At 34.2% G+C, this 23097-nt stretch overlaps 1 protein-coding gene and 1 long non-coding RNA gene across 2 annotated transcripts; one reads left to right on the top strand and one right to left on the bottom strand.

Moving 5' to 3' along the window:
- Window positions 1–895: 895 nt before the first annotated feature.
- fap (fibroblast activation protein, alpha) lies at window positions 896–20200 on the bottom strand. The gene is made up of 26 exons (XM_088605457.1): window positions 19898–20200; window positions 19511–19595; window positions 14806–14907; window positions 14198–14289; window positions 14040–14114; window positions 13484–13536; window positions 13069–13141; window positions 12336–12456; window positions 11191–11345; window positions 10799–10896; window positions 10357–10486; window positions 9932–9970; window positions 9471–9572; window positions 9205–9275; window positions 8293–8346; window positions 7687–7811; window positions 7124–7168; window positions 6596–6694; window positions 6383–6452; window positions 5894–6088; window positions 5569–5623; window positions 5155–5254; window positions 4684–4748; window positions 4038–4110; window positions 3727–3800; window positions 896–1642 (listed from the first exon to the last, which is right to left on the bottom strand). Exons 1-26 carry the CDS (start codon window positions 19901–19903, stop codon window positions 1544–1546), a joined length of 2256 nt encoding a protein of 751 aa, XP_088461583.1. The 5' UTR covers window positions 19904–20200; the 3' UTR covers window positions 896–1543.
- Window positions 2528–4350, top strand: LOC148649159 (uncharacterized). The gene is made up of 2 exons (XR_015926295.1): window positions 2528–2844; window positions 3228–4350. It is a non-coding gene; the product is annotated as an uncharacterized LOC148649159 (long non-coding RNA).
- Window positions 20201–23097: the final 2897 nt, after the last annotated feature.

The raw sequence follows: 23097 nt of genomic DNA, 5'->3' as shown, positions 1-23097 counted from the left end.
ACTGTATGTTAAAGTAGGATTTTCATTATATACTGTAACTGTCTGCATTGACAGGAATAATTTGGTAAAAAATCAGTTTCTCATTTAGTGAAATAAAATGTAATTCTAGGTCTTATCATTTTGCAGAATCATCCCAAACTTCATGAACAAAATTAACATGGTTTTTAATGTGTTTGGACACATGTTTCAGAAATAAAGTTCTAATTCGATTCTTGTTTCTATCCAAAATACTTACAGACTCGGCTACAATTCGCAGGAAGAGTAAAATAAATAAAAATGACAAGCTGGAATTTAACACAAATTTGAGATATTGAAAGACTTATGGCTTGTAATTTTATCATCTAATTCAAGTAACATTGTGCTGTACTGTATTGTGCAGGAAACAGTACTGTACTGTATTCATACAGCAAGCTGTATGCTGCTCTTGACAAAGCAAGGTAAGTAGACCTAAGAGATTGTCAGTCAAAATTGCTACGTTTTGCAGTATCAAAAGCAGTGTTGCATTTTTATGTTCTGAGTGGTTATGATGCTGTAGGCCTGAGTATGAAGATCTGGTTGGTTAGTACTACAGTGGAGCATAGCTATGATATTCTCACTGCTCTGTACAGTACATTGGATTGTACCATACTGTATTGGATATGTGAAGGGTCAATAAGAATGATGTTCTCATTGTTGTGGTTTATTGTTCCCAATAGAACTGGATCTGATTTTCTTAAGCATTCAATTCGAACAGTGCATCATTTTATTTTCTGACTTTAGTCAAAAGTAAATTTGCTATGCCATCATGAAAAGGCAGGTAAAATAGTATTTAATTGCAACAAATACTTAAGAAGCTCTTGAGAGTTCCTTACAGCAAAAGTGATCAAGAAATTATTTTATCATAGAAGCTCAGAAACAAGTTTTGAAACATTTTATTTTCACATACATGATGGAAAATCCAGCTTTAGATGCACAATACATTCAGTGCAAGTTTAAAAACAAACTCATTAATAAAACAAAACAAGCTATGTTAAATTGTGATGTACAAATACATGCAGGCAGCTTCATTTGCAAAAGGCTTGTTAATTTTACACGTTTCAGCTGATGAGGTCTTCACCACAGTCATGATGAAAAGCATACTTAATTACATTTTGGTTTTACAGTATGTTCAAAACTGTTATGTAGAAACTTGTTCAGAGACTTCATCCAGTGGGAATCATTAATCCTACTTAACATTGTTTTTCTTATTTTAAATTAGAACCATCAACTATTTTTTTTCTTTGTGTACTCAACCACTCTATGGCTATTTGTAATGAAAGCAGATTAAAACTACAGCACTCACACTAATGCAAAACCATCCAAGATATCAATTGTCCAGCAACCCATCTCTTCTCACTGTGAAACCTCAGAGAGCCAGTGATTATGCTGTGGTGTTCAACACAAATACAGCTTTTTTTGGCCAAATTATTAAAAAGTTTTAAAAACAACTGTGTGGATATAGTGTCTGCTTTCAGACTAGAGAATATTTAACAATTTCACATGTATAAAAGTAAGATGAATATTTCTAGTTTATGGAGAAACATTTCCTGAGAAAATGACTAATATGTGTGTAGACATGATGGTACGCAGATCCTCCAAGCCCATGGTCCTTGTCTGTATACCACTGGAAGAGGAGCAAAAGAAATTAGTTAATTAGTTTAAGTTTAAATTACAGAAGAGTTGTTTTCAGATGGTAAAATCTGAGTTGTGTTTTCCCCAAAGTTAGTGTCATTTCTGAAAGGCAGTATAATTTCTTAAGAAACTATGTTGTGCTTCAAGGGATGAAGATTGGATCTTTCTGGAAATCTATCCTTTTAAACATTGTCAACCTTTTCCTTTGCACAAATTGTATTTCTTTCTGAAGAAATCTATTTTTAGACCTTAAACTGAATTAAAATGACAGCGCTTTAATAATACTTAATGAAAGGGGAAAGGGCACAGTGGAGCAAATTAAATAATTAAATAATTATCAAAAATGTGATTTGCCCACTGGTGAGCTTTCTCTATGATATGCTTATTTCCTGTGTTCTTTACAAAGTAGGTTTTCTTTTCTTTTCGGTTTATAACGGATTATTCAGTCATTTCTGCATTCTTCAAAAAGGTTTTTCCATGATGTCCTGCATTGGACTGGAAATAGAATATCAAATCAGGACCGACCTACTATAGGACCGCAAAGGGTTAAGTGATTTGTATCAATAGCATGTATGCCTTGTGTACTTCAAACCCTTTTTAACTGTTGTAGTTGAAGTGATATTACAATGCATTGTTATTTTTTAAAATGGTAAAATTGTGTGTTAAAAGCTAGGCTGTAGATCACAGAAGGGATTTTTTTTAATTGGGTAGTTCAGAAGAAATGTAATTGTGTGGAGTGTATTCTTCATGTGTCAGCAGATGGGAAGTTTCCATGGGTAGGAAAATCTGGCATTGTATCAGCCCTCAGTGGTATATTCACCAGTCTGGCTTTTGACAGCCTATCCCCTGGCTATCCTTCCTCCACTCTACCATATCTTAGCCACTCATTCACTACAGGATCTGCAGAAAGCAAAGCCTGTATATTCCCAATTGCAAATGCTTGGGTGCTTTACATATTATAGTCTGAATAATCTTTAAGGAATTTCAATTAAGAAGCTATGTTCTGTGTCACCACTGAGAGGAATAATAGATGAATTTGTTACATCAAGAGTAATCAATCTTTTTCCATAATACATTATTTTTTATTTTTCTCATCCACAGTAAATATCTTCCTGCAGTGCTGCCCACAGTTCTATTTTACAGCAGTGTTTCCTAACCTGTGTTCTACGGAATAATACCACACAGCATTAATGGGTACACCCTGAATAGATTTCCTTGCTAGCGACATTTTTTCTTTCTAAAATACACCTCATTTTATATTTAGTATAAAAAATACTAAGAACACTTTTGAACCAAATTGTCCTTTCTATATTTATGCACAAGGTGAACTGTAATAATCAATCTTTCAACTGTTATATTATTTAGGGTTGTTACTTAATTTGTAATCTTTCTAACTGTCCTCCTTTCAAAATTCTTTTAAATGAATTTCTAAGTAATACATACAGTACGGAATGTTTTTGGTACGAAACCTCCACATGCTCCATCCCAGGCCCGGCATGTACGGTATGCGTTCTGTAAATAGTGTTGTGTGGCCAAATTTACAGCAGTTTGGGCAATGCTGTTTTCGTCTTTTTCAGGGCAATGTCTATAGGTTGTGAAGGTGGTGGTGAACCAGTAGGTGGCACCATCTGGAACAGAATTCCCAAACCAGTGACCTTGCATGGTGACCAGAGACACGGAGCTGTGGGAGGTGCCATCCTTTGCATGAGGCATTAAACCAAAACTCTGCCTACTTGGGTGTTAAATATTCGATGACTCTTTTTGACGGAGTAGGGGGTGTTATCCCTGGGGTTCTGGCTAAATTCCACAATGAGCTTTTACAATCTGTTATCCCTAAAGTTCCAACATTATTCCTTACCAATTCAAGTAGTGGTTTCACTCTACATGGACTGCAGTCTAGAAGTGAATGCACTTTCTAAGATCTGTGAGGCAGTAGTATTTACTGCCACACCACTGTGCTGCTCGCTGCTATTAATGTGTAATTAATATGACACTGCATTAAGTTTAAAATTTTTTTTTTACTTATATTTCAGATATAGTTTCAATACTTTCAGGAACAAATAAACACTTATTTACCATAGCTTCAAAATCCACCTGTTCATCGACAAGTGCTTTTGAAATCTGTGCAGCTTGCTGAAAATGGACATTATCTGTAATAAAATAAGGAGAGATGTGTAAGATACGGAATATCTCTATACATCAGTAAATCATTAAAAAACTATTGAGTGCCAAATACTGTACAGTATATACAAAAACGCCCATTAAAATTATACATGCATATTTATACTGTATCTGCTGGATAGAAAGAGCTACACAGTTTTGATATTTATAATTTTTTCTCTGATGTATATGTAAAGATGTATCTTCTAAGTGACTTAAACACTCACCATCTGCTGTTCCATGTACTAGAAGATAATTAATGGATTTGAAATTCTTAGCCCTTCCTGTTACAGTGGAATTCTGTTGACAAACAGAATAAAAAAGTATTTGATAATGTTTTAGACATCAGTTAAGTAATTCTGTTTTTGTCATGTTCTGTAATAAATAAACTTAATGTTCTGAAAGATACTGTATCTGCTTAGATTTTAAAAATTTCCTGCAATGCTAGAAATTTAACACTCATTACAAATATCTCCTTGCTAAAGTGGAATAAACATACAGTATGTGTAGTGGATAGCATTAAACATTTTTTTCAATAGATTGAACGTTTGTATTGACTTTTCTTCTGAGATCTTTATTTTACTTTGAGTTCAGTTTTCTGAGTTAACCTTCCACTTTAAAAATCACAGAAAATTGCTAACATTTTTCTTTACATGTTGGTAAGTTTGGTATTTCATGAAAATACAGTAGGTTAACTGTGAGGATCTCCTTGTTTATAGAAACTCTACAAACTGATAAAAATAAAAGCAGGATATACAGATTATTTTTTCTTGTTATCCTTTCTCTGAGATTACCTTGATATGATTTTAAATTTTTGCAATGTAAAGTTTTTACAATGTTTGTTGAAATCTATATTTTTATACAATGTCTTACCTGATAGAATTTTAGATTATCTGATTCTGTAGGCTGTCCCATGTATCGTTCAGTGTAGATGGCATCTGAGCATATTAAAATAAGTTATTTAATGTTTTTAAATGATTAACACATGATTTAAAAAATGAAACAGTGAACAATGTTTCTAATAGAAATATTCTGGGAAAATCCTTACATTTCTAAAATTATCTTACTTTCAAAAAGCAGCATCATTATTAGTTTCTAACATACTTACAGTAAATAATATGAAAACTAATTAAAGCTTTGTGAGTTAAATAATGTAACAGAAGAAAAGAACATGAAGGTCTTGGTCAAACTTGGATAATGTCCATAGTACTGACCGTTTTATCTTAAAATTACATCATAGCAGTATTCCAAAGGGAAAATAGTGTGTGAGACACATATTGTATGCTACATTTAGTCCGTTTCAAAGCAAAAAATGAACATTTTTTCGTTTGAACTTTTGCGTACCATAATATTCCCATTTAGACACTGGGGCAACAGCTATTCCACACTTGAAAACTCCACTACCAGCACCAAGCGCCATGGAGGTGACATATCCACCATACGACTGGAAAAGGAAGAAATGAGTTCAACATGAACGAAAATTATTAGTCTTCCATTGTAACATCCTGCTTCTATCATAATCTGAAATGATCTTGGACAGTTTGCTACCTACAAAACAAAGGTTTTCATGGTAATAAATGGAAAGGGGAAAAAAGCTGTTTCTGCTTAAATAATATTTTGCTTCAGTGTTTTACCTGAAGACAAGCCCTTGTCTAATATGAAAATAAAAAAGAACACAAATAAAATAGATCTCGGTACCTTTTCTAGCATTGAATCTTTTTATAATAACATTTTTCAATGTAAGGTATGTCAACTTACCCATCCCCAAATGGCTATTCTTGTCTTGTCTATAAAGCCCATATCTATAAACTTCCTAAAAAAGGACACAATTTTTGTTAGATGTTTTTGTAGTTGAGAAGCAGCTAAATATTAATTATACTAGTTCTGTTTTTATGTACTGTATTTCTTACAAAATCCATGTTACTGATAGTTGTTAAAAACATCATATAAAACAGTGACTATTGTTAAATTATTTGTTTGATGTCCTTTAATTGCTTTCAGATACAGTACATAGTGGAGTAGATTGCTTATACACTACGTCCATCCATAATTGTGGCCTTGTGCTTGTGGGTGATGATCCTACCTCACAGCTGTAATCTGATCTTCCACCTCATATGTTCCTAGTCGTCGATATATTGAATGCATTATTTTATCACCCTGGTAACCACTTCCCCTTCCATCAAAACTTGCAACAATAATCTTCTCTGTGCTTGCCAGATATGTAGCCCAGTTCAGCCTGAAGCGAAAATCTACTTTCTGACTGCATGGTCCCGCATACCTGAAGACAATTAATCAATATATTAATTCCTTGACATGCACCGCAATACTGGAAAAATGCCAACCAGTAACGATTGTTTGTATTCTTAATGCCTCTTAATGTATTAATTATACAAGTTCCAGTATATCTGTACATATACTGTACAAACACTTGATGGGCCATTAAAGGTAATAATTAACCTCATATTACTTATCCATATTGCCAAAATAGTGCAATTGCAGTTTCTATTATAGAAATGAACAAATCACCTATGCATTTAGAGAGCAAATCTAGACAGGGGTAAAAATAACTCACACATCAATTAGCAGTGGATATTTCTTAGATTCATCGAAATTAGGTGGTAAAGTCATTTGATACCAAAGATCTGCAAGACAAAATGGTTGCAGGAGCAAAAAATAAAATAAACTGTGAGATTCTATAGCATTTTCATTTTAAAGTTCTACAGTATGTTCTAGTGAACTTTTGTATTTCCGTTCCAGAGGAAGCTTTAAAAATGAAACCACTTACGAAACTCTCCTAAACTAATGGTCTCACGACGTATGGTTGGCATTTGAAATTCTGCAAGAATGTTTTCCAAATCTTTGTTTTCTTCAAGGACCTTAATTTCTGAAATAAAACAAATTAAAACAGTTTTCATTATATACTGTATATTCAGAGGTACTGAAATAATGTCATACTTTGTACTGTAGCTTCAGTTTTAAAATTGTCCAGAATTGTCCACAAACTACAAAGTCTTCAGTATTAAGGAAATTAATACAGTTGGTACAGCTGAAATGGCCAAAGAATGTCCAAACCTAATTTGCTCTGAGACTGCCTTAATTTGGAATGACACCATCTTGTCACAACCTTGAATACCTCTTAAAAAAGAAGTATGCTGTAGTAAACAGGAAGATTGCATCTTAGCTGTCCTTATGGTTTTCAATTTTGAAATATCATGCATGCACAGCTTTAATTAGGACAAAACTGTTGTTAAGTGTAGCTAACTGGTCATTTCATTACATGTGACTTTTTTCAACAACTATTCTTGAAACTTACCTTTACCAGAGGAATTATGCAGTGTAAATTTAGGTAATCCAGGTCCTGTTAAAAGAAATTGTGCCATAAATAGGCAAGGCCAGCAAGTTCTGAACTTATTAGACACAGTTAATATTTCTTACAAGACGCATTTCTCTTTGCCTCAACTAGCACTAGTTTTACAAATTGTTTGGGATTACTTTAGTACACCCCATATAAAGTTTTACAGTAAGTCTTCCATTAGTATAAATGCTGCCAGTTGCAAAACTCGGTTGGTGCCGATACATTTATCAACTTCTACAATTTCTGAAAAGTCAACAGCAATGTCAGTGTTCAGAACCATAACCATAACCATATATTTCTTCCTAAATATTCTTTATTGTATTTGAATACTGAGGATACTCTGCAGATCTAAACAAAAATCATACTGTATAGAGTACTCTTTATTCAGTTTTTTTTTATGGTGTCCAAACGATAAGTTCCATTTCTGAGCTATTTATTGTTTGTGGTCTGTTTTTTGTTTTGCTGTTTGGTAGAGATAAAAAAAAATGTGGATTAAAATAATTTATTGTTCATAAACTTACCATAGCAGTCCATACGATAATATTTCGCATTTTTGCTGAAGTAAGCTGAGTTGTATTGACATCTTTTTTCATCTTGTTTACAGGTAAGGCATTCTGGATTAGAGTGAGTGCTACCAATTTTAATCCTGGTGCATAGATAGTAGAAGGATGAAAATCATCATTTTCATACTTCTTGCAGTTCATAGTTATTATTGTTGATAGACCTCAGTAACATACAGAAATAAAGGATAAATAAATAACACCCCCCTCCATTTTTGTATAAATAAGGCCCCACATATTTTGAAATCCAGCAGATGGGAGTGAATTATTCGGGTGCACATGCAACTACAGTACATATACAGTAGGTTATGAGTTGTCTTTACACACTAATGCCAGAACCACAGAAATGCCACAGTCCTTTACAAATGTGTATATTTGTTCACCAGATATGTTCAAAATACTATGCACTTAATTTTATAAAAATGTGTACCAGAATTCTATCCTTTTGATAGATACCGAAAACATGCATAGGTTTTAAGATCCAGAGCCTTAAAAACATTTTAAATCATCCCACAGCACATCTGAGGTTGAAGTAATTTCATAGCTTAAGTGTGGAATTAGTCTTACCTGTATAGGTTGCGTTGTCCTGGACGTCCTTCGTGTTGATTGCTAACATAGTAGCTGCAAAAAGAACCACAGCTTGGTCATGAATTTTTATTAAAAATACTTATGATTCACATTTTAAAATGTATATTTAATTTAATCTGGGTTAAATTAGTAATGTTACTGGTAATTCTAGGTATGCTCATCTGTTGTCTTCATTCTGTATATATCCATACATCCGTTTTCAGAAAGCCACTTCCTTCTGCTAAAGATTGCAGCAATCCAGTTTATTCTGAAAGCAGACAGTGCAAGGTAGGATTGCATCCTAGAAGGGACACCTGTCCATCGATGGACACACAGGGCCATTTTAGAGACATCTGTTCACCCAACCAGCATGTCGTTAGAAAGTCGGAGGAAACTGGGGCACCCAGTAAAAACCTGTGCAGACCCAGGGAGAACATGCAAACTCCACACAGGAGGTGGCTCGGTCTGGAATTGGACCCACCACCCCAGATTCTTGAGGCGGCAGCACCGTCAAACACTGGGCCATATTTCTTGAAATGGTGAACAGTACTTTTATTTAAAAGGCGAGTATACATCTAATTGGCTGGATATTTACAATTTGTGCATCTCTGTGTGTCTGCCCTGCAACGGACTTGCGTCCCCTCCATGGTATATCCTGCCTTGCGCCATTTGCTTGCTGGGACAGGGTTTGGCTCCCCATGACCCAGAATTGGATAAAGGGGTTAGAAAATGGATGGATGGATATTTATACCATCCTATTCAAGTCTTTCTGAATTTTTATAGACAGACTTCTATAGTCACATTTAACAGACGTACACTACATTACACTTAGTATGATTTTTTTTGTCCTTCATAAAGACATCACCTAGGCAAATAAATAAATGAATAATATATTCAAGCTACTGTACTTACATGGTATCTTTGGTTAGTTTTGAAATGTATATGACTTCCCATTTTCCAGATGTTATTGGAACACTGTTATCCTAAGAATTATAAATCAATATTAATTTTGTGTAAGACTTTTTCTCACTCACATTTTCACATTCACATCTTCTGATTTTATTTATTTGCTTTTTAATTGAATGCCACTAGTGGATTAATACAGCAGTAGTTTATTCAATTCTTAGCTTTACTCTAATCAGCTGGTTCAATGTGTTTTAACTTATCGGAACACTTACTGATGAATTCACGTAATGGATATGTTTATATCCATCTTTGTCACTCATTATTTTGTAAAAACTGATGTTGTCTGCAGCAAAGAAAGGTTCCAGGGGGTAAAACTGTAAAGAAAGTAATGTTAATTAAGTGTTGTTGTTTTAAGTATAATTTTAATTATGCAAACTCATGTATTTATTATTTAAAACTATAAGGTGTAAATATAACAGTGCTCTATCCATACTATGGTGCAGAAAATTGACCTAATTGTAACAAATACTGTACACATTGTTTCTAATGTTTTTCCTTGATTTAAGTTAACAGGCTACATCAAAGCAGACCTCAGCATGTTTCCTAGAGTGGCAGAAGAGGTACAAATACAATATGGAAGAACATAATAATCTTTCACTCTGGTGTTTCTTTGTGATGTAGTGTTCAATTAGCAGTTATACCCATTTATCCACATAATTTGATTAGAACTTACTTGTCCAACCCAGCCCGTTTGACTTTTTTCTTCATAAGACTGAGGAAAGAAGAAAATATATTAATTGCAATTTAATATTAAGCAATATAGCTTTTAATATAGCAAAAGTTATTTTCAGATTTTGCTTTTGGCCGTAATGAGTTTTTGGTAACCCTTCATTATATCTAAACGTATCTGCAGGCTTGAAATATAAAATTGACATTGTGGACAAGGGTACAACTTAACAGATTTGTTCAACTTTAAAGTCAGATGTAAATGAATATTACCATAAGATTCTGGTACTTTATTTCTTAAATTGTTATTTCATTTCACCTCTATATGAAGTGATAAAATACACAGGATGCCTGCATATTTACTGAAGTGTATGTAAGCATAAAATACTCCTAAACTGTAGATTATGTGAAAGTAACTAGAAAGATACACACCTTTAGATGATTCCAACCAGCTGTGCTGTAATCATAGACCACTAAAATGCTGTGATTCTGTGCTCTAAATAGCCACTGAACTGCAATGCGATTGTCGGTAACCCAGGTGATTGTGCTTAAATAGTGGTCACTAAGACAAGAAAATATACTTAAGCATGTTTGAAAAAGTACATTTTAAAAACAGTAAATCTACTGTATATTTATTAAAACCACTGATTACAACAGTGATCATAATGGTTTATACAGTAATTGATATTTCTTGCAAAATATTTAGAAAAAAGTTTTTAAGTTTTTAGATTTTATCATTGACATTTTTGGTCAAAAGGATACCATATTTTTTCATTTGGTTTTCTGTGGCTTTTATTAAACATGCACTATGGAGAGTGAGGTAAAACATTTTTTTAATGTAATTTTAATGGAACACTGTAGTAGTATACTGTACCTTGATCGCATAGGGTCTGGTACAATAACCTCTGCAATTCGTGATATATTTGAGGTATCCACAACAAACAGCTTTGCTATAGGAATTGTAGACCCAGCCTTGGTGGAAGAGAATGATTATTTTTTTTAAATGGCTTATGAAAAGTGTTTACAGTAATATTTTAATAATATATGACAAATATTGATAAAACACTCAAAAAGTGTTTCATTTTTGTAATTATTAGTTTTATAGCAAAAACTATGAAAACACATAGAGTAGTTTAAAGCATGTATGCCATAAAAGGTAAAGATTAAACCCTGTACCTTTGTGTTGCAAGCATAGTGTTTTAAGAACAGAGCCAAACTGTCATTCTTGCACAAAAGTAAGCATGCACACAAAGAGAAGTATTATACCTTAGGGTATGGAAAAATGACCGTTTCTGGGTATTGTCCATCTCCATAAAACGAGTACTCAATGGTATTTACTTCCGTATCATTAAATTGTGCATATGCTAGAAATTTCCCACTTGGAGACCACCACAAAGCATAGTTATATGCAAACATTTCCTCTTAGAAAGATGAAAACAAGAAAAAGGAAAACGGAACAAGTTAAAGACATCAGACACAATGAGAATGCACTTGTACTGTAATATAAATATGTTTAGGGAATGAATAGGAGGAAAGGATTATGAATTTGAGATTCAGAAGTAATTCTTTCTGCAACACAACATCTTGGTAATGGAAAAATGTGTGGTTGCATTCTTTTTCCCCTTGTCTATTTACAACTCCATAATTTTCTCTGTAATGAAATGATGATTAAATGAATTAGCACTGCAATTTGCTCAAACTGTGCTTTCAAATTGATAGTTCTTGCAAGCTGTGAAATCAGTGTTTGTGTCACAAAGGCGAAAGAGAGAAACAGTGGGAATACTCAGGATATGAGCATTAATAAAATAGTTCGCGAAACACATGTCAGTCTTTGAGACAGAATACTGGTAACAGTGAACTTGTACAGTATATTGTAAATGTAAGGGAACTGTCCAATGACTTTAAGCACTGCTGATGTTATACAGTGTGGACTCAGTCACAATCTGACTCAACACCACCCCCCTCATTAGTTTACGTCATGCAACACTTTATTCACTGGGCAGTAGCTCAGCAAAATTCAGTAGAATGGAAGAATAAATGCTTAACGTCCTGAAACTATTTTGCAACCTCTCTGTCTCCTGGAACTGATCATTATGAGCCAGTGGTTTCTCATATGTTCTATTGGTTTGGGGAAAATATAAATGCCATAAACTGTTTCCAAAAATACAGTATAGTTAACATTTGTGATGTGACAGTACAATGAAGAATTAGTGGAAAATCATAATCGTACGACCATATTCACATGGCCAATGATAATAAAAAACAATCAGTAGCAATAATTTTCTGTACGCAATAATGCTGTTTCATGTAAAAAGAATAGGATTGTAAACTATAAGACAATAAAGATAAACATTTGTGCAGTATCAGGGTTCAAAGCTATTAGTACTCATTGTCCACCATAAAAATCTTACCTTCATACACCCAATCTGGGATGCCATTGAAAATTTTATTTTCTTCTCCGTTAGTAGTTACAGCTTCAGGTGCTGCATTAACATCTGTTTTTAAGTAAACATTATTTTTCCACACATATGCCTGTAAGAAAATTGTGATTTAATAGTAATATGATATTCACCAACCTTCTTATTCCAGATCTAGGCGGAATATAAAGTAAGTGTATATAATAAGGGCCTCTGTTAAATCACCAGCAGTGTAAAGTGGTGGTTAGTGCTTTCGACTATCACCTAGAAGATTGTGGGTTTAAATTTTGACTACGGTGCTGATGATGTACGTTTGAATGAGGTATTTAATAAAAATAAAATCACCCACCCACTTGTCAATAACAAATTCCAGTTTCTTTGAGCAAAGTAGAAGCTTTTCAGCATTTTTCAGCATTGGAAGCTTTATGCTGAACTTTTGATTTCTAAAAAAATAAGTTACTTAGTCCAATGTTGGCATGATAGGCAGTCACCTTTTATTATCTTTATGATCTACAGCACTTTACAATGTGCAGTGTCACAATAGAAAATGGGTTACAAGAGTACAAAGTGGATATCTTTTTTTATTGCTTTATTTCCATGCCCATATCTCAGTGTCCTTGAAAACAATTCAGAGCAGGTAAGTTCACTGATATTGTACTGTTATAGTTGCTGGATAGTAAAAAATATTTAGTTTGTAACAAGTTAAATTCCTATTTGTTTAACTTACCAACTTGTTCCCAGTTGGTGCCCACTCTATATACTGTATTTTGTGTGGTAGTTGGGATGATGTCACAAACGTTCTATGAAAGTGAAAAAGATGCAGAGAAAATGGTACTGTCCTTCAAAATGCAGAACTCCAGTAATTATGTATTTCTAAAGTCTTTTTCTTAATAAATGCACACACATAAATGGCCACAATGAGTAAATATAAATGCAATTTATTTTAAATGTGGAATAAAATGTAATACAACAATAATCATATAATTTATACTTATAAATTTTGCTGAGACCAGCAAGGCTGAGAAAGCTCTGTGAATTCTAGAACAAAATATCACATCAAGGATATATGAACAAGTTACTTGTTAGTTCAGTTGTGGTTCATAGTTTTATGTTTCTGAACACAAAGAAAAAAAGAAACTTACGATTTATCCACATCAAAAATAGAATAAGAAGCTGTATATGAATGCCTCCATAGCTGTTAAGAGAGGAATTATAATTAAGTATTTATAAAGCACTTTTTTCTTTTGTACTTGTTTGGAAACATTCGCAGCCACACTACACTGTTGGTCATGTGAAAAAATCTAATTAGTTCATCACATTACCAGAATTAAAATGGATCTTCAGGCAGGCCAGATTATGCGAGCCCAAAGTGGAATTTTATCAAAACACTGCCATCAACACTCTTACTCTCTCAAACCATACTGCAGGATCTTTAATGACCAGGTAGTCATTAAAGCCTTGGTTTAATATGTCATCCAAAGGGGGCATTGGTTGAGATGGAAAAAGAGTGTCCTACTGGTCAACCAACATCACTTTCAACAGCAACATGACCTTGTTGGTATCCCATCCCAGTACTGTTCACCCTCAATATTGCTAAACTTAATATAACAAGAATAAATCACTCATTATTTATTGCTTTATTTTGTAATCAGGAAAGCTTCATCTTTGAAATACAGTGTAGAAAAACTTCCAAATTACCTTTGTGTAATTGCTTTCAAAAAGGACATATTTCTGATCATCTGATAAAAGATAATCTGAAGCATCCACTTGAGCCTAAAAATATACAAAAACGAAATTAATTCTATTTGATCTTTTAGCTTGAAATGAAGACTACCTAATAAAAGAAAACTTCTTACAAAAGTGTTGTTGCTCAAAAACTGTGAGAAATTATTTGTCTCCACATCATATCGAACGACATTTCCTCCTTTTTTATGCAGGTATTCAGTATCTATTAGAAGAAAACACAGGGTCATATGTACATTACATTAAGTTTGCTGTTACATGATATTCATCTTGTGCTTAAAGCATTTGTTTTGCGAGAGAAAAAACAGTTCTGTGGTGTTATTCATACACAGATTACTGTACTGTATGCCATACTTGTCATTTGTTTGTCACCTTTTTTCAATGACTTGAAAGCATATTTAGAGAAATTGGGATATGTTTGAGAATCTACACTGTACAATTCATTTCATTTTTTAAACTTTACTAATTTCTAACTCTTTATTTTTGGCATGTTTTATACTTTTCAAACCTCTATTGCAGCATTATTTCTTGAAATGCTTCAAGATAATATCCTCTAGCTAATCCATCATAAAATGGTTACTGACCGAACAATTGTCATTTTGCCTAATAATGAGAACAACAACAATAAGAAGAAGTTCTATATAATCATTCCTTCTCTATATATATTACACAACAGATTTCTAAATCACTTTTCAGAAGTCAGCGTAACTTTTTTTATTACCTGATATCCACCGCAGATTGTATGATTTGTACCTGATGGTATCATTGAAGTAGTCATCCAGGGAGAATGTTTTTTGGGAATCATTTTCTTTAAGATCATTTCCTTAAAAATAAAGTGCTTTTTATAAGAAAGTCTTTACACAGTCAAACACAAGGAACTGTTTTTCAAAGTTTTATCACAATAAAAAAGAATGCCTCGTAATTTTAAGAATTGGAATCTGTTAGCAAGAACTTCAAACTTAATGATTGCTACAGTACGTCTAAAATAAAATCAATACACCCATAAAATCCTGGTCAAGAGGATCACAGATAAAGTAATTTTTATGAAATTTGTTTTTATAATGATTGTTAATGTGTCCTGTTGTGTTTTTCCTTAATTAAAACCTAGCAGTCCTTTTATTTTAATTTCAATTTGCTTTAATAGAAGCATAAAGTATTAATTACTGTACATTTTCAGTTAATATCTAACAAGCTGGATGCTTTAACCTCTGTCTTATTTTTGCAAAACAATGAATAATGCCCCTTCTGTCAAAGAAATATATGGCTCTAGAATTTGTCTTTTTTTCAAAGCCCAGGTCAGTTCTTTTACAGAACAAACAGTATTACAGTGTTCCAGGTATAGTTCGTGGGATGTCATGAACTTTGCTGACATGTCTCAGCAGACTGTAAATTAAAGTGGAAACATGCAATCACATGGTGGCGCCAAATGATTAGAGTCATTTTTGGAAAAATGTAAACAGATTCTTACATTTTAAAAAACATTATCTGTAATCAAAAGATTCATAGATCCTCACAAAAAAAGTCTATGACAAGAAAGTAAATTCAGAAATACGAAGAATGCAAATACATGTGGTAATTTAAGTTTTAAAAATGGATGATGTAGATGTTCTGTAAATGCAAAACACCACTATTCAAAATAAGAAACCCTGAGCTTGAAGATTTCTCTGTGAAATGCTATGTTTACACTGCTTTACTTTTTTAGCCAGTAGAAAAACAATAAATAAGCAAAGAGAATGTTATATATATAGTTCAGGTGGGTAGCTGTGTCAGCATGCGTAGGCTGCAAAGGAACAAGTCATAGGCTTATTCCATGCTGAAAAAAAGAAGAAAGAAAACACAACGTTTTGGCCGTGGAGGCTTCTTCAGTTGTGAGCCTCACACTTGAAGAAGGCTCCATGGCTGAAACGTTGTGTTTTCTTTCTTCTTTTTGTCAGCATGGAATAAACCTATGACTTGTTATATATATATACTGTAAGTTAAAAGTGTAGAATTTACATAAATAGGGGTACAGCACTACACATTCGTAAAGACCTTATTCAGAATATCGTGTTGAATTTTGGTCACCATGCTACAAAAAAAAAACTGCTACACTGGAATCAGTCTGGAGAAGAGCTTGAATGAAAGTCCTACGACGACTAATTTTTTTTTTCAATCTTCAACTTAGAAGACTACAATTGGACCTGACTCAAGTATTCAAAATCCTCATAGGAAGACATTAGGAGAGTTTACATGTGGTGTTACTGGACAAGAAGTGGCAATCCACGTATTAGTTTGGTGGAAAAATCTAAGGCAATGATCTCTGGCTGCCGAAACCAGCTTCAGAGATGGATAGGGAATATCCTGCATACAAAAGAGTATGATGTACAACACAGGAAGTCCAGAACCCATTTTCACTTGAAAACCCACATTTCAAATGAAAATAGAAATGAGCTCAAGCTGCAGGAGCTTCACGCACAGTGTCCTATTATCTTCTCCAGGTTCCAGCCATGGTGTGCTGTAAATAACTGGGTTTAGCACTTTGATTGTATACTTCTGGTTTAAGTGTACAGTATATGTGTTCTCGCATTCAAAAGGTCATGGAATTCTTTGAGATTATGCAGTTCTGTATTTCCATCAAAGACATTTGGAAAATAATTTGGGCAGGTAAAACACAGTTTTAATAAGCACAATTTGTTTATATTATATATATCAGCCTAACACTTCACTATTGAGGGTTCATCTCAGGCTATGTGCCATCTCATGCAGTATGCTTTTGCGGCTGTGATTTCTCACGTATATGTTCTTTGTTTGTAGAAACTGCATTTTCCCTCCAATTTGGCGAAAACAACATAAGAACTGCTCTCAAGAAATGTCTGGAGAGATCCTTAAATCTATTTTTTTTGCAACCATACTGTACAGTACATGCTACATGGGCTCAATAACTTATCAGGTTTGTAATCTTTCTTACGTACGTATGTATGTCTTAATGCACCCTACAAACTTGGTTCTATATAACTACCTAGCAAAGAAATTAAAATTAATCTTAATAAATTCAATTAATTGGACTTATACTTATTTGATTAAATCCAAGCAGAAGACTGGATACTAAAATGATATACAGTAGTGTTTAATACAAAGTAAGAGACTAATGCTGGTATATTTTAGGCAATGTGCAGGAGAGATTTGAAATGTAATCATTAAAATACCCTCTTCAGACTTCTGTGTAATGTTTGTTGGTTACTTAATCTCTATCTGTATCTGCATTTACTTCACCAAAGTCCACCTTTTAAACACTCTGTCAGTAATTGTGTTGAATATTTGAATATCTGATTCATGTGGATACATACTGCAGGAAAAGTAGGTTCTTAGCAAATTATAATTTTTAAAAGTTGTTAGGTGTAATATCATGCAACCCAATAGCTACAGTATGTTTTAATTAGTACCGTACTTAATTATTTAGGAAATTGTTCATCACAATGACTTAAACTGGATTTAACTGGATTTATGACACAATTCATGCAACCATAATACCATTTTGGTAGTTATATTTATTAAATAATTTTATCCTTCACCTTTCGTTGAAACATTTTACCAGTTTTATCTATGTACAGCAATCATACACACTGAATGACCAGCATTGAGAATAGGGCAAGATGTCTTAATATTTAATATTTACATTACACATATTTAACTAGAGCTGTTCTGAATCGGTAAAATATCATCCTGTGTTACATGCCACTTTAAGGAAGGCGGGTCTGTCAAAATATGGGGAAATCACATTTCACATATATACCTTGTAGACCTGTTTAACTTTTTGATGCATGTTGATTTAATTTAATTTTCTAGACTGTAACTGCTAAAACAGTATTTGTAATAAGGCGGACCCTGATCTAATGTACTCAAATTATCACACACCTTTAATGTCTATGTTGGTAATGATGGTCTTTTTTAGGATTTTATTTAGAAGGAACAAAAAACAAAATATAGCAAGAATAACACTGGTAATCACTCTGATCACATCCTTATACTGAATCTCTGTTTTGAAAAGAGTTATTTCCACTGGAAATATAGTATGTCAGAACAGCAATTGTAGCTTCTCATCTGACAGTTTTGATTTCTCTGCTTAAATGAAATTGATTTCATTCTGGAAATAATGGTGACCTGTTGGCAGTACACCTATTGAAGTCTAAAATATACATATTTAAAGTTTAAAGCCAATTCAATTATTTTTCATATTCTGTATGTATTTTTTTCTTCTGCAGTACCTAAATATAATTGCTCAATGTGAGACCAAAACAATATAATGGGTCTATGCTCAATTCATAGATGAAACCAGGTATACATTGTTTAGCTAACGTTTTTTATACTTGACATGTTGCTCTTTCCTGTTATTACAGTGCTTAATATAAAAAACAAAAGCATCAGTTTTCTTCGTGCATATTGCCACTTCTGTATTTACTATATTTAGTTCCCAATAAATGATTCCCAGAACACATGACTACGGAGAATCATGAGTTTTATGTTCTGCTGCTGTTTCGGAGACAGTTTAACTGCTTTAAATGAGAGAGATCAAATACCCAGTAAAAATGTCTCCAAACCAAAGTTTTACAACGTGCTACTGCAGAAGATAACTGCAAAATGTCAATTTTCAGTGGCTCATATTACAAATAACACCACAATACGTTTCTATGGGTTGGTAAGGGGATAAAGCACACTCTAAAAGTATTCACACGCATATAAATCTTCCAGTTTCTCTTGAAATCGTTCTCTGACTAATGACTAACATGATTCTCTGACTAACATGATTCTGCAATCTCTATTTTTAAAGCTTCCCTTTATTGTTTCATCACGCAGCACCACATACTGTAGGTCCATACTTTGTAACACATCGTCCAGTTTTACACTCTTGACTACTGTACTGTATCTTACTGAACCCCTTAATTTTAGACGACCTTCAACCCACTCCCCCAAAAACCACCCAGAAAATAAAAAAAGATAAAATAATCTAAAAGGGGTAACATAAATGGACACAAAGATTACATGATCATAATTTATTTTATATGCAAATGCACTGCACTAATTACTAGTGTCATACTGACCGATTTAAATATATCGAGTTGTACCACTTTCCAGAAAAGTTTTCTAATTCTTTTATATTGGTTCATTTCATTGCTTCGTCAAAAAACAAAAAAAAAAAATTCCAGAAAAAGCACATGGTTAAGATTTCTGAAGTTTCATTTACAGTATACTGTACATTTGGCTTTCATTAACAAATATCTTCATCGCTTTAGGTAACTTTCTCGGGTTTCCTACTAGTCTAGGAACGTGCTTCCCCTGTTTTAAGTACACAATTATGGAACACGTTTAGAAATAAATAATTGTTAATACACAAAAATGAATTCACTGTCTGTAATGACACGGTAATTAGGAGGAAAATGACAACTTACTGCCTAACAACATCGCCGCGGGAACAGCTATTAAAGTGATGACGACAGCGGCTACAGCCAACCCCAGAAACACCTGGCAAAATGTCTAGAAAAAAGTAAAGTAAATATGACTGTAAAGTAAGTTTCTCTTTTCTTTAGTTATTCTAATGTTTATACAGTTTATGAAACAGAGATCTGAAACATGCATGTTTCAAAAACATTTTTGTTTTCAACGTTTCTAAATCCAAGTAGATTTGAGAAAACACCTTTGCTCTCAATTATTATCAATACTCCAGTTAAACAGTTCTTTGTGTCGTTCAGTTCTCTACTCTTAAACTGATTTTAACCCCTGAAATTTCGAAGATGGCTTTAATAAGGTCAACACAAAATAAACAAACGATTACTGACCTTCATGATTTTACCGGACCCACAACGGTATTTTCACTGCTGGAAAGACCCAGTTATGAATCTGATAAATTCCAGGATTTGCTGACGTGGTGAAGAGATTTAAGACGCCTGAAGTATACTCAAAGGTTAAACATCTAACTATTAAATGAAGCTTTTGCTTCCCAAGACTTTTTGTTAAATATTATCTTATCTATGTTGTAAAAGAAGACTTATAAATTATGGTCCCGATTAAAGTTCTCTGACAACTGAATGATCCTTTCTTAACAGGATCTTTCATTTCAGAGCGTACTTGTAGGAAGACTTTGAAAATGCTTCCAGGCACACAGATGCTGTCTTAGAATCCGCGGATTACTCAACTTTAGGGGTTGAAGATTTGGGACATGGCTTTTCATTAACCACGAAACAGTCATCTTGTTCTGTAAATGCTTTGTTCGACTTTTCTGGTTAGTTACAAGATATATGCGCTGTATGTGAACTTTATATTAATTATATTTAGAAACATGCTTTGATAAATCATATACTGTCTTTGTAGAAGCAATGTCCAATGTAAATGCCTAAGATTTTGTTTTAAAGTATGAACTGTTTGACTATAGCGTTATAGCGTTTATGTGTTTGTGGGTGCAACGAATTCGTTTAATTAAAAAAACCAAAACATACCGACACGCACGGGGACGTAACAACAGTACATTTGATTTCTTTACACAAAACTACAGTTGTATTCAGAGGCTTCAGGGTACTTTTTTCACAGGACTGGACTAATAATAAAGATTGGGTGGTGATTATACAACACTTTCTTTTGGACCTGCAGAGACGGGATGGTAAAACAGGACTGAAATTGACAAGTGAAAATATAATGAGTGTGTGAGTGAATTTGGTTGTCTACTGTAAATCCCTAGATCTGGACTCTGTAGTTTCGAAATGGATGGTATTCAGTAAGTGGTGTGAAGAGTGAGTGCATATGTGTATGTATGTACGGAAGTGGCGAGTGGTATTTCTTTCCTGTAGTTATTGTATATTCGGCATTAGGTATGATATTACTCCCCCTTGTGAGCATAGTAAATTCACAGCCCTGTAAATGCCACACTGGTGTTAGCAGTGGGGTACCAAGGATAACAAAATGCCTAGCTAGGGAACTGCCTCAGAAGCTTTATGGCTTCGCCACAAACAAGCAGTACTGAGGGGGTCTAAAATGCCCACCTGAAGGCAATGACAGCAAATATCCCTGGAAATGGTGCCACACTGGGTAGATATGGTGTTTGCTTGTCTGTTCACAAAACACATTTTTTTTATCGTTTTGTTTGTTTCACAGTATGTACAGTATGTGATCTTGAGTTGGTCCGCTGAAGTATGAGAGGCTTGATTTGTTACATACTGTATTCGGCATAATGGTTGAATTTCTGCTGAAGTTGTACTTCTCTTCAAGGGACTTTGTTGCTGGGAATGCGGACACAGGTGCAAGTGCACACATCTGCTACCAGAAACATGAACACCAAACTATAAAGTAGGAAAAGAGGGCTGGCATTTTAGTACGGCTTTGAAAACACCATTTACCGTTGTGTTGTATAATGTCCATTTTCAATGTCTGTTCCCTGGCTAACAAGGTCAAGTGGGCTACTCTGATTTGTTCCAGGTGAGGTGTTGGCAGTTGCTTGGTGATTGTGTTTCACTGAGACATGGCTCAAAATTGTATCGGATTTAGAGCTACACCAGCGGGACTTCTCCCTGCACTGGGCTGACTGTACCGATGAATCACTCAAACTGGGGGGGTGGAGGAGTCTTTTTTTATGTGAACCAGAACTGTTGTTCGGATACTATAAATCTCTCACGGCCCTGCAGTCTCTTATCATTGGTTGTAAAACTTGTTACCTGATGCCTCCATTATTGTGGTAGCTTTTTTGTATTCCTCCACAAACAGGAACTTCGGCTCAGCTGCAACTCATATTTCAGAGGTTGAAAATTCTTTTCCGGACTCAGCTTGATACTTTTAGGACTTTAATCACACTAATTTAAAGAAATTTCTGTCAAGGTCTGAACAAAAGACTATGTTGCCACCAGGAACGATACATTTTGTACCAGTGTTATAGTATTTACTATTCCTGATGCATTTCATGGCCCCTCTTGGTCACTCTGATCACAATGTGATTTTTCTCATTCCTATGTAAACCAGCAGTCCCAAGTGAATCAGACCAGAGACAGCAGTAAGACAAATTTTCTCCTTTATTCACAGTGTGCGCACAACGGGAGCTCCACAACACAAGTAAAACTTTGACAAGTAGAACTGATAGTACAAAGCTAGCATCAAAGATTAAATACATTTTCAGGTTGGCATGGCTAATTATCTATTCCCCCACCTACACTATCTCTTTCTATCTTAATTGGTTAATGAGTTACGCAGTGCAGTAAATGGTTACCAATTGACCATCAGATGTACTTTCCCAGCTTACATTCCATGACACTCCTTCCTAGTCGTCTTCACCTTCATCATCGGAACATAAGGCCATGTAGGGAAGGTCTCCATAGCAACCCCTGGACATGGAGATGTTGAACGTCGTGTCCCCTTCTTGAACTAGCAGGGTTAGTACATTACCCCCCCACACACACTAATATTCCCAGCAAACCAGTTCATACCAATTCTTATCAAGATGATGTAGAATTACTATCTACTAGCTCCTTCCATCAAGGTCATGTGATGTCTTCCTAGACATTCCAAGTGATGTATTCTCAAAATATCTTGTGGAATGCTAGGCAGCTGGCATTAATGTATTATATACATATATAATATAATTAAGATACATGAATATATGGCTTTTCATATAACTTTAACCAGAGATACAGGCTGGGATGATTCAAGATGATTCTAAAGCATATTTGCATATATATTAGTAATATAATAATATAATACCACCACCAAATTGGCTGAGGCAACTGTAGTAGGATACATGAGTTTCAGGATTTGATTTGTGGTCCACTTAAAATAAACACACATGCGGAAGGATATAAGCAAAACAACACTGGCCAACCAGCCCGAAGCCACTGTCAGAATGTCCCACCATCCCCAATAATGCATTCCCATCTTACTATCACCTGACTGAAGTGTTTTCACAGTTTGTTTGATAATATCAGCTTGTGATATTTCTCTAGTCTGTTGGCCTAACTTCTGAGTATAAGTTATAGCTTGAGTGATCACCCGCTGAAAATCT

This window comes from Lepisosteus platostomus, chromosome 14, assembly GCF_059453375.1.
Source record: "Lepisosteus platostomus isolate fLepPlt1 chromosome 14, fLepPlt1.hap1, whole genome shotgun sequence".
Lineage (NCBI taxonomy): Eukaryota > Metazoa > Chordata > Actinopteri > Semionotiformes > Lepisosteidae > Lepisosteus > Lepisosteus platostomus.
This window is presented reverse-complemented; position numbering and strand designations above follow the sequence as displayed.